Source organism: Pogona vitticeps, chromosome 2 (genome assembly GCF_051106095.1).
Source record: "Pogona vitticeps strain Pit_001003342236 chromosome 2, PviZW2.1, whole genome shotgun sequence".
NCBI classification, from domain to species: Eukaryota; Metazoa; Chordata; class Lepidosauria; order Squamata; family Agamidae; genus Pogona; species Pogona vitticeps.
In genome coordinates this window covers 136000647-136016516 of record NC_135784.1, presented here as the reverse complement: position 1 = coordinate 136016516, position 15870 = coordinate 136000647, and the positions used below count along the sequence as shown (strand labels likewise).

The window sequence follows — 15870 nt, the reverse complement described above, 5'->3', positions numbered from 1 at the left end:
CTCTACCTTTGGGATGGAAATACTTTTCAGATTTAAAAAAGGTCACTTTTTAAACATTCCATTCTTCAGGAAAGTTTTAAAAATGGATTCAAACACATGAAAAACTCAGCCCTTAAGATGAAGGAAATGTAGTTTGTTATGAAGACATACCTTGCAACAGTTCAGAGCTCCAAATTTGCTGATTCTGGGATCCTGGTAGAACCAAGGCATTGGTCACTTATCACTGGATAACTCTCCCCTCTGCATTCAATATTACATTACTGAAGCATCTCTTCTATTTCTCCTTCAAATTCATCTCGGGCACCTCAATGCTATAGACTGATTTTAACAGCAGAAGCAGAACATGCGTATTTGAAAGAGTCACCCTTACATCTTGCTGAACTGTCAACAGGCATCTTATTTGCACCATGATTATGAGCCTGGATTGACAGTTCTGTACCAGGAACCTGTGAAGGTCTCTATGAAATTACATAAGGGACAGGAGCAGTTTAAATGCTTTGGTGCAGTGGTGTTGTGGCAACAAAGAGGCAGCTACCTATACTGTATTGCTGTTTCTGAAATGACAACTTTCTAATACAAATAACAGCACCTACTGGGTTTTCATACTGAAGATTTATACTTTCACATATGCTGTGTTTATACTGGATCATAACACTGAGTGGAACCAACCAATGTTTCTGCACTATTTTCTTCTGAAATATTTCCCCAGTCCATGACTACTTGTGCTGTTTTAAAATGATACCATCCAAAACAGGATTCTCTACTATTTTTATCCTCTGTTAAATATAGGAATTTTGCTTCTCCTAGGTAATTTAACATTTCTATTACAATGAATAGTACTTTTTATAGAAATAGTACTTGATATTTTACACATCCCTTCCTTCCCTTGCAATTTATTCAATATAAATCAGCAACTCTGGAGCTACCATTAGCTCCCAAGTAAAAATAGATACTTTGTGTTTCCCTTCACTGAATTAAAATCCATAGGAGGACTGGATTATGGATCAGATGCATTGCAAGTAGTCTAGTTCTATTTTTTTTTCTAAAATAGTTGTCTTACTTATCAATATAAATACATTTACAATTGGGATTAAAAAACACAAACAGCTGCACAAGTAAATCAAATTAAACATTTAAATCTGTCCATTTACTTCAGAAATCTTGTCTGTTGCCAGTGCAAGAAGAGCTGTTCAAATAATCTCCCCAAAGAGAAACTAGTCAGTCTCTAGACTTCTTGTACTTTTTCTATTTGTATAAACAGTAGAGAGAAGCATAACAACTAGGTACAAAATCTGATGGAACAGCAAGCAGCTAGTGGATTCTCTGTCTGCCATGCTGCTGAATGGTCATTACAGCACCGAAAAATAAGCTGTTTATTTTAAACAAGAAGTTTATTTAAACAACAAGACGGAAGGGAAAACTATCCAAGTTCAAATTTTTGTTTAGAGTAATTTCTCCCTACTTCGACAGATTGCTCTACATGTAACAGCTACGTACAAAAAAGTTATAAAATCGTCCTTGGTTGTACAACGATAAAAGAAAAACATTGAAATTATCCAATCAAATAAGGTATGCAAGGTTTTTGTTTTTTTCTTCAACATTGAGAGCAAAATAACTTACTGGAATATAAAGATAAAAGTTAGAGGAGCATGCCACTAATGGAAAAATGGGGTATTTTCACAGACCAGTTTGTTTTTACCACCCCATCTCCATATGATGTTGATCAAACATACCATTGGCCATTTAGTTAAAAAATGCATGTCTGTGCACGTACACCAATTACGTTATGTACAATAGAAGGAATAGGAAAAGAAATCAAAGAAGAGAGAAAGCTATACTGTAGTAGTCAGATGTGGCTGAACCAAGTCTCATTTTTCTAATTGTGAATGTGTTGTCTGTGGAAAGGAAGTTTGCTTCTCTCTTTTAGTACACTCCTCCTGTCTGCTGCTGGAACACATCAATTGTATCTTCATCCTCCATTTCCAACTGTATAATTGAAAAATTTACAAAACAATTATTTTTAGATATCTCATTTGTTGTAAAAAGCAACAATAAAAAGCAACAATACAACAATACAAAGAAAGCCTAAAGATCAGTTGTTGCAGCAACACACATCTCCAGTAACGGGAACCTGATATACAGATTTCTGCTGTATAACTATCTACTTGGTGATAAGGATGGAGACATATCACCTTATTTGTTGTTGGATTGCTACATTCATCAGATCTCACCACTGACAGGCTGGCTCAATCTGATGGGAGCTGCAGTCTATGACATTGGAACATGTTCCTGATCCCTTCATTAAACTCAACCACATCTATGTTAGAAAGCAAGGCTTCTATTCTGTTCACCTGTCAGAGCCAATGGGTTAGCTCTAGACAAACAGGAACAGAATTGTGTCTACACAGGGAGTGTTTCCTGGCTTTTCCTGCTCTCTCAGGCTCCTCTGAATACATCTAAAACTACATTTGAGGGTTGAAAGATCAAAATAGCAGGTAACAAGGTACAGGAGGCTGTAGCAGGACATAGGCATAGACAGGCTTATTCAGCATTAATTTTTGCAAACTGTATTTTTTTAGTCATACATGCATCTCTATGTTCACTTATCAAGACTAAACACAGCAGCAGCAGGCATGGGTGGGAATAACACTCAAAGTATTAACCTACAATTAGAGCTAAGGCATTTAGATTGTACAGGGAGTAAACAGGTTGAAGTTATATTTAAAAGTTATGTAAACTGCACTGAGAACACAATTGTAGAAAGCTGGACAAAAATCTTTTAAAAAGTTGTATTTGACAATTATACAGTTTACAAAAATGTTATTCCCCCCACCAATTTGTTTTCTAACAGAAGTCTTTAACAGTTGCACACCTCTCCTAGAATTCTGCCAATGTAATGAACTATAAACACCAGGAGTATGAGAACAGTTTATTAATAAAGCATTCCTTCCTTGATATTTCTGTCTTGTTTTCCATTTTTAATAAAAAGGATTATTTATTCACTTTTTTTACCTGTGCAGGTGTGTCTGTTTCATTGATTGGCTGCCCATCAAACCGGAATCTGATTTGCCTCATTGACAAACCCTACAAAGAAAAATAATAAACTAAAATGCTACTTATTTGAATCAAACACTATTCATTCTCTTCATTCTCCTAACACACATACAGTATTTGTATTTCCAAAAAATATTCCAGAATGCAGCAATGAAGCGTGGATTAAACATTACAACAAAGATACTCAACAGCACCCCTAGTGGGAGCACCAAACATGTACAAAATCATTAGATAACTAAATCTTTGGGAATCAAAAGCAGTGACTGAGATAAAGTTTAAGCAACTGTGAGTAGGCATGACAAAAAGTAGGTTAGTAAGTCCCAACATATTAATCACAAAAATATTTTCCTATATTAACAGAAGAAATTCTCCAGGATTATTGTACTGCATTTTAACTTTTTGACAAACAGAAAATAGCTACTGTTGCAATACTATTCACAAAATGTGGGTTCTGCAGATCCAGCAATGACATACTTACTATACAAGACATTTTCCTCATTTCTACTGACTTAAACACGCTTGCTTTTTTGTCTTGCTTGTAAATAAATAAATGGATTTCATTTTAATAACTAAAACTCTATTACAGATCTTTGATTTTTAAGAAAGGTTACATTTAGTTTCCAACTACATGCCTTTAAAACTTCTATAGTAACTTATCCTGTTGGACTACTGCCTATTGATATACAGTTCTCAATAAGCCACATTTTTAATACAGTAATACATGACAAACCATAATTTCTAACATTTCTAGTGTGTGAGGACACAGGATTAAACACAACTTGAGATGGCCTTCAGATACACTAGCTATTTAATGCAGTTCACATTAAATCAAATTTACTCTTACACATTTCTTACTAAAAGTTCTGCCTTATATTTGGAGATTATGCCACTTGTAGTATCAATTTTTATCTTCTGATTTGTTTTACGTTTAATCTTATTGTTTGTCATGTATTATGTTGTAAACTACCCAGAATAATGCTTTCCAGTAATGGTGCTGTACATACATCTAATAAATAAATCCAATCCTAATTTTTAAAGCATTGTATTTTCGTCAATTTATGCTACTTCCAGCAGCAGAGAATCTGCTGATGCGAACTTAGGCAGATTGTCACATCGTCGTCATCTTAGAACTTCAGAGCTCGAAGGGACCCTATGGAGTGGGGAATTGAACTTCCTACCTTGGGCTCCATAGCCAGATGCCTAAGCTACTGAGCTATCCAGCAGCTCACTGGCTAACTCAGAATGGGCAACCTCCAAAAGTTGTTCAACTGCAACTCCTTCCAACCCTAATACAATCAATAACGCAGGATTACTAGACTTGACATCTGGTCATCCTATTGTAGCTAATCACCATATCTGAAGGTGGAAAGAAATATAAAGGTAAGAGTGACAATCTTGGGATTTAAAAAAAAAACAGCCAGGATCCACCATTCTGTCTTATCAGAATGAATTCTCATTAGGACAGTGTCCAACTTGCAAAAGGGTTGGAATTTATCTGCTCTGGAATTTATTCTTGTTACACAATGGTCCCAAACACCTGGAGCATTTCCAAAGCTCAGCAAAATCCAGACATGGTTCATACCTCCTCCCAAGGTTGCAGCCTGAGAGGAACACAGGCTAATCCTGCAGCCTTGTTGTACTTTTAAGTAGTTGGGTCTAATCAATGTTGCCACTGCAAGCACTTCTGGACTTACCATGTGACACACATTATTAGGCACTGCTTCCCCTAACAGACTGCCTTCCTACTTTTAATCCTTGCTCTATTTAAGCCCACTGTCCCCAGAAACCTGTTGGTGTTTGTGTAACATCTGTGTAACTTGACATGACTAACTGCTAAGATGCTGTGCTGTATCTTGGTTGCACAACTGGGCAAATAACTGGGCATGTGTCTGAAACACACTGTGTCATTACAGCAATTAGCTGTAGCAGCCTACATAGAACTTAGGAAATACCAAAAAGGACTTTGACTACTGTTGCTTTTCTTAGTCTGTATTATATTTAAGGCTACTTAAGACTATAAATACAGAATATCTAGCTTCCATCAGTTCAGCAACCATATTAGATGACTGGAATTTTTCTCTTTCTGGCCATTTCATGAAAGGCTGCTAGACAGTGGTTGTGACACATCTGAAGAATATAGCCTTACTGCAAATAGAAAGATGGAGAACAATGCTCTACGGCAGTGGTCCCCAACCTTGGGCCTCCAGATGTTCTTGGACTACAACTCCCAGAAACCTTCACCACCACCTCTGCTGGTCAGGATTTCTGGGAGTTGAAGTCCAAGAACATCTGGAGGCCCAAGGTTGGGGACCACTGCTCTACGGCATAACCATACCACAACGCACAGAAAGTAAGGAAGCCAGAGAAAAAGACTATACACTTTGTTGGGCATGAGCTCATCACTGACTATACTAGCACTGCTCATAAGGCCAACTTAACTACAACCGTTTTCACAACTTTGCAACAAAGGGTGCAAATAGGCCAATTATAGCAATAGCCATTTTTAAAACACTGCAGCCTAACTAGTGAACAATACTAGTTTATACATCTTCTAAACTTAAGTGATATGTCCTAAGCAAGCTAATATAAGTATCAGGCTAGAATTAACTTTGGACACCAGTTAAGTATCACTTCTGCCCTTACATGACTTCAGAGTATCCAACATGCTTTAGATCTTAATGCTAAGATTCCTATGTCACTCTTAAGTATATATTTATTCACATTTTGAGTTACTGGGAGTGAGTAGTCCTCAAGTTCTGAAAAAAAATGAAGTAAAAAAAGACATACCACAGTGTAATTTTATAATAACAAAACACCACACGATAGGCAGAATAGGAAACTACATTGTTTGGGTTTCAAGTAATCCATTACATAAATGCTAAAGTAAAGATATCACTGTTCCAAAGTTTCTGAAAAAGACATTGTGAATAGTAGTTTTCTCAAATTTAGGAACTGTTCACTTTACATTTTTCAAGTTATAGATTCAGGTTCTTTACATCCTTCAGAGCATACATGTGGATGTTGAACTATGAGCAGAAAGGAGGCCAGTACATTCACTGTGTCTTCAGTTAAGACTGACTATAAGGTAGGCATGGTGCTTCACTGTCCCAGAAATAACACAATGGCTGTTCCAAAATAAGCTATCTGCTCATCATCTCAAATGCATATAGAAACATTATGCTAATTAGAATTTTGAAAAACCATGACCCAGAAAAGCTGAGGTTAATATTGTCAGCATCAACTTAGGCATGCTTCTTGCTGGTAGCCTCTACCTCATTCACCAGGCTAGTATCTTCAAAGAGCATAGTATAATCCGATGCACTTTCATTTATACACATTCATTGCAGAATAAGATACTTCTGTATCCTATCAATGGCATGGAGATGCCCAGAAACATTATTACAGTTTTCTCACCTGTCGTTCACAATAAGCTTTCATTAGTTTGCTAAGTGGTGTATGCCTTTTAATCTTAAACTGCACCACAGATCCATCTTGACCTGCAACCTTCAGATTAATGTGATCATTATTTTCAGTTTTTACTCCTTCCTGAAAGGGAAGAAAAACAGAATGATTTTAAAGCCAGTAAGTTTTCAGGTTAACTGTTCAGACTGCATTCTTCAAATCTAAAGAACAAGTCACTACAGTTGTCAGTTTCAGAAATGTAATTGAATAGTTATTAGCTTGTAGATATTTTTATTATGCTGCTATGAAGTAACAATGGATCATGGTAGCATGGACAGTTACAGCACTGTTAGCAACTTCAATGCTTATTTCTTTCTTAACACATTTAATGTGCTGTCTTTCTCCCAGCACTGAGACACAAGGTGGCTTAAATACAATTTTAGAAACAGTATTGCTAGAACACAAGTTTGAAATACTGTACAATTATATTCATTACAATATGAAAACACAATTAAAATAAGAAAACATTAGAACACTTCAGTAAAAAAAAAAGACATGCCATAATTTACACTGAGCATACCCAGTTCCAGACATCTTGTCATTAGGCTGTCAGCTATTAAAGGTCTGTCTGTATGAAAAGTTCTCAGCCTCCTGTTAGACATTTAGACAAGGAGGGGCCACTCTAGCCTCGTTTGGCAGGTAGTTTGGCATGGCCACAAAAAAAGGCTGCCTTTTCCATCCTCAACAAAGGATTCTCAGAAGGTGGTGGACCCAAAGAAAGGCCTCTCCTGCCAATTTCAAAGTCAGGGAATGTTTGTATGGGAGAATTTTGTCTTTCATGCTTACATTTTGAACTAAAATTAGTTCTTTTGATTTCCATACCACACTGCATTTTCAATACAAGATAATACTTAAAACTAATAAACATATTTTATTAACCTTGCAGTCAGACAGGTCCTTGGAACTCACTGAGGATTATGTCTCAGAAGACATATATACTACTGTATTGTAAACTACTCAATGAAATTAACCAATATGGCTAGTTTTCTGTACTAAAAATAACCTGTATAGTCAATCAGCATTCAAACACAAAGTCTTGCTTACTCTTTATAAGGAATGATTTTAAAGGTAAAGACAACAGTATGCAGTTGTAAAGAACACAACAGTTAATTTTAACCTTCTAAGGAAATCTACATACCTATATTCTGGAACTCTGGCTTCTAACATGCTAATTACCAATATATCTCTTCCTTTAAGTCAAGCATTCTAACATAACTCTCTTACCATTATCTATGTTATATCCCCCTCAGTTTTTAACATTCTGAAAGCACAGATCTATCTAGTCAAAAAAAATCAGTAACTGCAAGAAAGGCCCATTAACAGTACCTCTTCAACAAGCTTAACTGTTTTAACTCTATTCTAGAAGTCCATGAGAGACATGAAAGGCAGAGATCTTGAATGGTTCCCTTTAATGATTGAGTAGAAAGCAGAGAAACAATCCCCAAAAACTGGACTGCCCTGCATTTTCCAAATGTACAATCTACAAGTTTGTGTCTGGAGCTATTTCACTCAGCAAACTACTGAGACATGTTGAGAGAGAAGATGCTCCCATTCCAGCTCAAAAAGCATCACTTAACATAAGAATACCTCCCTCACAGCCTCAGGGAACACCTTGCACATCCATTCCCATCTGGCTCACAGTTTGCAAAACTGCTCCATCAGGTAAAAATCCACACAATTCCTGTACTATTACCAAGGTTTTGCCAGATCTCCTTTAAAAAAAACCACACATTACTACAGCAATGCCAGACTCCATGCATTTTTGCTGCCTTTTTAAAAGGTTGCTCCACTCAACCGCTTTAAACGGCAAAGCCCCGTTCCTGGCACAAGATCCTGCAAAGAGTCCTGGAAAAAGAGGACGGGTCTTTGAAGCAGCCAAGATTTTGGCGCCTCCAAAATCACATTTAAAACAAGGCGTAGGAGAGGAAGAGCCGGACCACCGGCTGCCCGTTCACTCCCCCAGAGAGGAAACGGGGAGGGGAGAGGGGGAGAAGAGAAGAGAGGAGTTCCCTGCGGCTCGACCACTCTGGGAGCCCCAGCATATGAGGCGAGCAGCAGCGGAGCGACACAAAGAGGCCTTTTTGGATCTCCCCAGTCAATAAGGCTGCGGATGGCGCCCAGGACATGAGGGACTAGCGCCCCTTCCTTTTCCCTTTGAAAGAGGAAAGGGGGACGGGTGTGAGGGAAGGAAATACCGCCCGTCCCGTGGAAAGCGAAGGAAGTCTCTCCACTTTCAGCCGGGGAAAGCCATTCCCTGTCCCCCGACACGGCACCCCGGTTCCTACCGTCTTGCCCTCAGGAAAAGAAGCGAGGGAGGGAGGGAGCGGGGGAGGGGAGGAAAATGGCGCGCAAGAACCGGCGCGGTAGCACCAGGGTGGCTCGCTCGCTCGCGCTCTCTCTCCTCCTCCCTCCCTCCCTCTCTCCCCAAACCTGAACCCCCAAATGCCGGTTTTGCCGCCTCTCCCTCGCTCACCTTGGGCTTCTCGTCAGCCATGGCGAGTCAGCGGGGTCTCTTCCGCGCCGAGCACCTCGTCGCAAGTCGGGGGGACGGAAAGATGAAAAAGGCGACCGCGACGGCCGAGACAGAAAGACTGGGGGAGGGGGCGAGTGAACGCGCACGTACGACCGCGGGGCCGCGCCTAAGCTTGCGGGAGCGCGCACGCTCTGCCTTCCCCTCCCCCTCCTCTCGCCGCCCCATTGGGCCGCTGCCGGCGAGAGCGCGCAGCGCCGTTACATAACGAAGAGGGGAACGGCGAAGGCAGGGCGAAGTCTGCGTGCGTGCGCGTACCCCGGGGCGCCGTTCGCGCTCCTGGCCAACGTGCGCGCACCCCGCGGGGAGCTGCGAGCTTTGCTCTCGCTCGTGCAGAGGGTATTGTCTTTTCAAAATGGCCGTCGGGCCTGTGAGACTGCAGAGGTGGCTACCTAGCCAACATGTCTTTTTAAACAAGTTTCAACTTGCACATAAAGTACATGGTTTCACTGTACAGTGTACCTTTTTCCTTCTTCGTTGTGCTTATTCATTTGGTTTAAAGACAAGGCACACTTTTCCTGGCTGTTTCTGTGTATGTCCATTTTACCTGTTACACATGTTCTTCATCTGACCTCGCCCTATTTAGCTGCCTTTTCCTCCAGACATTTGCTTTAGTCACTTTTAACTATTCACATAAGTTAATGCAGGAAGAAAGCTTAAGGGTCAGTCTCTTCATAGTCCACTAAATAAGCTAATGCATGTATACCAGCCTCCTACAGAAACTTAACAGTGCAACAACACTAGCCCAGTTGCAGTATATCACTGGTCTGTTTTCTCTGTACAGAGAAACTGAGTTGGTGAACTTTATTATTTTTTACATTTTCAAGGACTGCCAATTTGATGGGAGGGGCTGGAAATGGAAATGTCTCCATTGCTTACAGTGCCTTCCAGATGTGCTGAAAATCTAAGGATCCCTAGCCAGGATGGCTACTACATACAACAAAACAATTTAAAATGTTTATACATGGTAAAATTTGAACCTCCCTATATAACTGGTGAGAGCCAGCACAATGTACTGTACTGGATGGAGCATTGGAAAAGGACTCAGAAGACCTCAGCTGAATCCCCTCTTAGGCATACAAACTCATTAAGAAGCATCAATAGTAAATCACTCCTTCAGTATTTATTCCTTGAGAACTTTATAAGGGTTGCACTAAGTTGGAAGTGACTTGATGGCATATATCAAAAGTGCTCGTCTTTGAAACACAGCACCAAATTGAGTCCTATCATCTACAGTAATTATTTTCACTTTATTGTTCCATTCCTATTTTCACAACAGAGCTGACAAACACCTATTACATCTACACAGGGATATGGCAAAGTGAAGGTATAAACATACAAAAGGTAAATCTATTGGTTCCGGGAGCCTAGACCTTCTGTGGTCCTGGTACAGCCAAAGGCTACTAAATACTGTATCAGTGCAATGTTGGTGCAGCTTATTAAATGCAGTCATCAAGCACAGGACAGAAGACAAAAAAGCATACACCAGAGAAAGGGGAGAACTGAGTGTAAGAAGGAGGGAGAGAGAGAGACCCCTCTCTCAGGAGTGCCATCCCTCCCGCCAACCGCTGAGAAAGAGAGCCAGACCACACCAGTTCCCCCATCCTGGAAGACAAGACCTCCTGGACATGACTCGGGGAATTTGAAATTTGAAAGGACTAATGATTGCGGAACCCGGAACTACCTTGGTGGGCATGGGAAGTAGTGGAAGCGGGGTTGGGGGATATAAAAAGGGGGGAAGGAGAGTTGCCAGTAGGCTGGGAATGGATCTGGGTGGAAGATCCATGGACTGGAAAGACAGAAAAACTACGAGTCCCCAAAGAAGAGGCAGATGCCTGGTGGAGACGTGAACTCAACCCCAAACCATCCTACTGGGGTGGGTGAGAAACTAAAAAGTGGAGGAGGAAGTTAAGATAGGAAAAAGTGGAAAGAGAACAAAGGGAGAAGTTAGAACAGAGAATATGGGAGAATCAACAGAGGGAATTTTTGGAGTCCCATGGCAGACGGGGGAACCCACTGGGGAGTGTGACTGGGTGGAAGTTCAAGAGGAGGACACCATCCCCCTGCTGGAAGGAGAGGAGGGACTATTACTGAACACAAAATAAGATGAAAAAAATAAACAAATTAAGAATTAATAAGAAAATAAATCAATCAGTAATAAATAAATCAAATACTGTAATAATGAAAATGATGATGATAATGATAATGACGACGACGACGTCGACGATGACGATGACGATGACGATGACGATGACGATAACGATAATGATAATGATAAAATAATAATAATAATAATAATAATAATAATAATAATAATAATAATAATAATAATAATAATAATAATAATAATAATAATAATAATAATAATAATTCTCTAGTGAGTGACTATATGTGGTTTCTTCAGTCTTCTATATCTGCTGTATTCAGATTCAAATGTCTGTATTAACAGTTCTTTAACCTTTAATCTTCTTCTAAACATGAATTGTCCTGAACATGAATGGAACATTGAAGAACACGAACTGTTCTTCTCAGCATGGCTTCTCTTGCCTACTCCTTGCTGCTAAAGACCTGGCAGCGCTTCATCTTGCATAGCCGAGCCACATTTGGCTTGAGGGAGGAAGCAGCTGAGACCCTCAGTATGGCTTGAAGATGATCATCAATCAGTCTGAACCTGTACTTGGACTTATTGAAGTTCAAGGTGGAGAAGAGCTTTTCGCACAAGTATGTGCTCCCAAAAAAGCACATGGTCCGCCTGAACATTCAGGAAAGCTCAGGGAAGCTGGGGGTCAATGGTCTCAAAAATTGCCCAAGCTTGTCTGCTTTTTCACACACACCCCTTCCTGAACTTTGCTTTGAGTTCAGAGTTGCACTGCAGGTCAGTGAGCTCCATTTGAAGCACAGGAGGGGCATCTTGCACATCAACGGATAAGGGGTCCGCAAAAATTGTAAATGTGGCTCTGTGCATCTTGAAGTCTGCAAATCTGTGATCAAATTCCTCCTGTAGCTTCAAAATGACATCAACATACTTCTCACCACTGAATGGTGTGCCTGCATCCACGGGTGCCTTGCATGCTGGGAAATGGCAAAGGTTTGTCTGAGAGAGCTGGGCTTTCCATAACACAAGTTTTGTGGAGAATGCTCCCTCGTTGTCATAGGGAGCACTGACAAGTTGCCCCTGGCCTTGTAACTTCTTGTTCAGTACATTAAGCTCATGTGTGATATCAACAAGAAAAGCCAAGTCCATGAGCCATTTGGGATCACTTAGCACAGGAACAGCCACTCCATCCTTCTCCCTGAAGGCTTTCACGTCTGCTCTCAACTCAAAAAAATCTCTTCAATACATTTCCCCTGTTGAGCCAACGTACCTCGGTGAAGTAGAGCACATCCCCATATTCTGACTCCATTTCCTCTAAAAAAGCCCGGAACCTTCGGTGCTTTAAGCCCCTGGATCTGATTTGGTTGATGTATTTCACAACGACAGACATCACATTGGCAAACTTCAGCCCTTTGCTGCAAAGGGCCTGCTCCTGCTGATGGATAATGCAGTGCAGAGCAATGGCTTCCTCCACACACTCCTCTTCCAGTTTTTTTTGTAAACAAGCGCCACCAGTCCATTTTTCCTCCCTGTCATTGAGGGTGCTCCGTGAGTTGTTATTCCAACAAACGTCTTCCATGGCAAACCGGCATTCTCAATGGCATCACACAGCTGGTGAAATATCTCCTGAGCGGTGGTCTGTCCATGCATTGGAATTACTGTGAGCAACTCCTCCATCACTTCAAAATTGTCATCAACACCACGGACATACATTGCGAGCTGGGCAGTGTCGGTGATGTCTGTGGTCTCATCAAGGGTGACTGAGTATACACCGAAATATTTGGCTTTCTCACACAGTTGGTGATAAATGTCACTTGACAGGTCAGAAATGCGCTCTGCCATGGTGTTGGCAGAAAGGCTGATGTTGCTAAACCGACCTTTCTTTTCCGGACAGAGTATACTTGCAGCCTGTAATATGCACTTTTTGACAAATTCACCTTCTGTGAATGGCTTTCCTGCTTTAACAATCATCTCACTAACCACATAGCTAGCTTTCAGTGCTGCATTATTCTCTTTGGTTGCTTTCTTGAAGAAATCTTTTTGCCTCGGTAGACATGTTTTAAGATTGGCAACCCGGTTGGCTCTCTCATCTCCCATGTATTTTGCATACTCCTTGGTACATCTAGTTATGTAATGATGTTTCAAATTGTATTCCTTGTGCACCGCAATTTTCTCTGTGCAAATAAGACACGTCGGGGTGCCCCTGTGCTCAACGAAGAAATACTGCATTTCCCACTTTTCCTGAAATTGTCTGTGCTCATCACCAACCTTTGTCTTCAGTGCAGGCTTTGAAAAAGACATGTTTTGGGCTGTGTAATATGTGCTGGCTCCATGTGCGAACTGGTTGGGGGGCAGGGGCACCCCCGTGCTCGCGGGTGAGCGTGTCGCACTTGCAGAGGGGCGTGTCGTGCTTGTGTGCATGCACATGAGCACAACACGGCCACTCACTTTCAAAATCTGCCTAGCTTCTAATTTTTAGAAGCCATCCGGGAGCAGGAGCAGCAGTGGTGGCACCTACTTGGCAAGCGTGGGGCTTCCTCCCCGCCTCTTAGGGGCTGGGTCCCACCTGCCCCCCCCCCAAAGCATCCATGCATCCAGAAGGGGAGCCCTCTCCCTGCCCGGCAGTCTTCTCCCTCAGGGATTTGGCGCCACTGGGGCTTCTGCTTTTAGGTCTCTCTCTTCCCCCACACTCTTCGTGGGTCACCTGGCGAGGCGGCTGCTGTCGCCTTGTCCTCTCTGCGCTTCTCCTTCCTCCCACCTGGTACTCCTCCGCTGCTGCTCCCGCTCCTTAAAATTTCATATTAAGGCGGGGGCCACAAACTATCATCCCACGGGCCGCAATTGGCCCCCAGGCCGCGAGTTTGAGACCCCTGCCTTAAAAGATGCTCAATAGATAGCCAAATCCTAGTTCTCCCATTAGATACCCATGAGGAAGTCAGCTCCACTCCCTCACTTCAAATGTAATCTATGTCTTGGCAACATCTTCCATAGCTAGGGGTTGTGTGGACGAAGTAGCATTCCGTCTTTCAAATATCTGGTGACCTCTCAAAAGCCTCACTATTGGGAACAATCAGCCAACTACTTCATTTCTATGGTAACTTATTATTTGCAATTTACCCGACAAAGGCTGACCTTAGCTAACCAGTTTGACGGCTTTAGCAGTCCTATAGTTATGCAGACCCCCCCCCAACTTAGAATCATAGCTGCAATGAAGATTGAAGGTCATCTTGTGCACTGCTGGGCAGATTTTAGCTGTTCTGGACCTTTTTTTATAGACTCTCCAGAGGTTGGTGCAAATGACACAATAAAAATCAAAGAATGTCAAGCACAGGAGGCCTCAGAATTCTGCATGAAAGAACTGTGAGTTGTGCTCAGTTCTGAACTTGGAAGCAACTACTTATCAGTAACTACATTACTTTTGGGAGGTCAACTACTGTAATGTCAAGAGTAGTTATAAATTATAGTAAAAGCAAGGTCACAAATAGTTTAAGCTAACCTATTGGCCATTACAAATAACTGGAGGCCCTTTCCTTTTATTTTCCCATTCTGCTGGTAAAGACAACACAACAGTAGGAACCCAGCAGAAAAATTACACCAGTCTAAATGTAAGCAGCAGATTCCTGCAAGTTAAGAAGCTGGCATATACCAAGTCAAGTGGCTGGTATATAACAGCAAATACCTACATCAACTTCTTGTGGCAATTTGCCATTGAGATTTACACAAAAAAACTCAAACTCTCAGGTTTCTGGCCAATACATTATTAAGTCACAAAGGAAATATTTGTGTGATCAAAGTAAGGATAAGAACAATGTGTCTGCCAATTATTTAGCCAAATTTTACGGGGGGGGGTCATGTTGTGAGGCTCCTTCAGCATCTATGCCCCTACAATTTTTATCCCCCCCAAAAGGTCCAGTGGGTATACCCAGTGTGGTGTAGTGGATAGAATTATGGACTTGGACTCTGGAGATCCGGGTTGGAATCGCCATAGAAACCCGCTAGAGCAGTGGTCCCCAACCTTGGGCCTCCAGATGTTTTTGGACTTCAACTCCCAGAAATCCTGGCCAGCAGAGGTGGTGGTGAAGGCTTCTGGGAGTTGTAGTCCAAGAACATCTGGAGGCCCAAGGTTGGGAACCACTGCACTAGAGGAGTGGAGCTGGTAAAACTACCCCTTAAATACTTACTTACCTTGAAAGCCCAATTAGGGCTTTCTAACTTGACAGCATGGAACAAGGTCCAGCAATAGGCACGTACTGTATCACCCTCAGACACCTACAGGTTGCCCATCATTACCATACAGAAAAGGTACAGAAAAGGTATCTGTAAGAGATTCCCTCCTCCTCACCCATTTCCAAGTACTGTAATGACTGTTCATCTGGGACAGATAGCTTGCTCTCTTCTCACACCTTTTCCTTTCATGAGTGCACAGAGGGTAAAGAAATGATCCAGAACTTCCTCATCATCAGGCTATATGTGGTCTGTCTCCATAGCACTTACCTTTCACTGCTTCAGCTTCTACACACTCTTTGCCCAGCTCCCAGTTCTCAGTGTCTTGTTCTCTATAGCAGTGGTCCCCGACCTTGGGCCTCCAGATGTTCTTGGACTTCAACTCCCAGAAATCTTGGCCAGCAGAGGTGGTGGTGAAGGCTTCTGGTAGTTCTAGTCCAAGAACATCTGGAGGCCCAAGGTTGGGGACCATTGCTCTACAGTGTTGCCAAGCTCCTCCTTTTCA

At 41.7% G+C, this 15870-nt stretch overlaps 1 protein-coding gene across 1 annotated transcript; it reads right to left on the bottom strand.

Moving 5' to 3' along the window:
• Window positions 1-1372: 1372 nt before the first annotated feature.
• SUMO2 (small ubiquitin like modifier 2) lies at window positions 1373-9149 on the bottom strand. The gene is made up of 4 exons (XM_020806283.3): window positions 8990-9149; window positions 6469-6600; window positions 3013-3084; window positions 1373-1986 (listed from the first exon to the last, which is right to left on the bottom strand). The coding sequence occupies exons 1-4, from the start codon at window positions 9008-9010 to the stop codon at window positions 1924-1926; spliced, it is 288 nt and encodes a 95-aa protein (XP_020661942.1). The 5' UTR covers window positions 9011-9149; the 3' UTR covers window positions 1373-1923.
• Window positions 9150-15870: the final 6721 nt, after the last annotated feature.

Bases quoted from the DNA above. Each gene is read 5' to 3' on its own strand.
- SUMO2 (XM_020806283.3), bottom strand. From the start codon at position 9,010: ATGGCTGACGAGAAGCCCAAG. The intron at 3,085-6,468 runs GTGAGAAAACTG...TTTTCTTTGTAG, and splicing joins AAGCTTATTGTGAACGACAG to GGTTTGTCAATGAGGCAAAT. The intron at 1,987-3,012 runs GTAAAAAAAGTG...TCAATTATACAG, and splicing joins AAACAGACACACCTGCACAG to TTGGAAATGGAGGATGAAGA.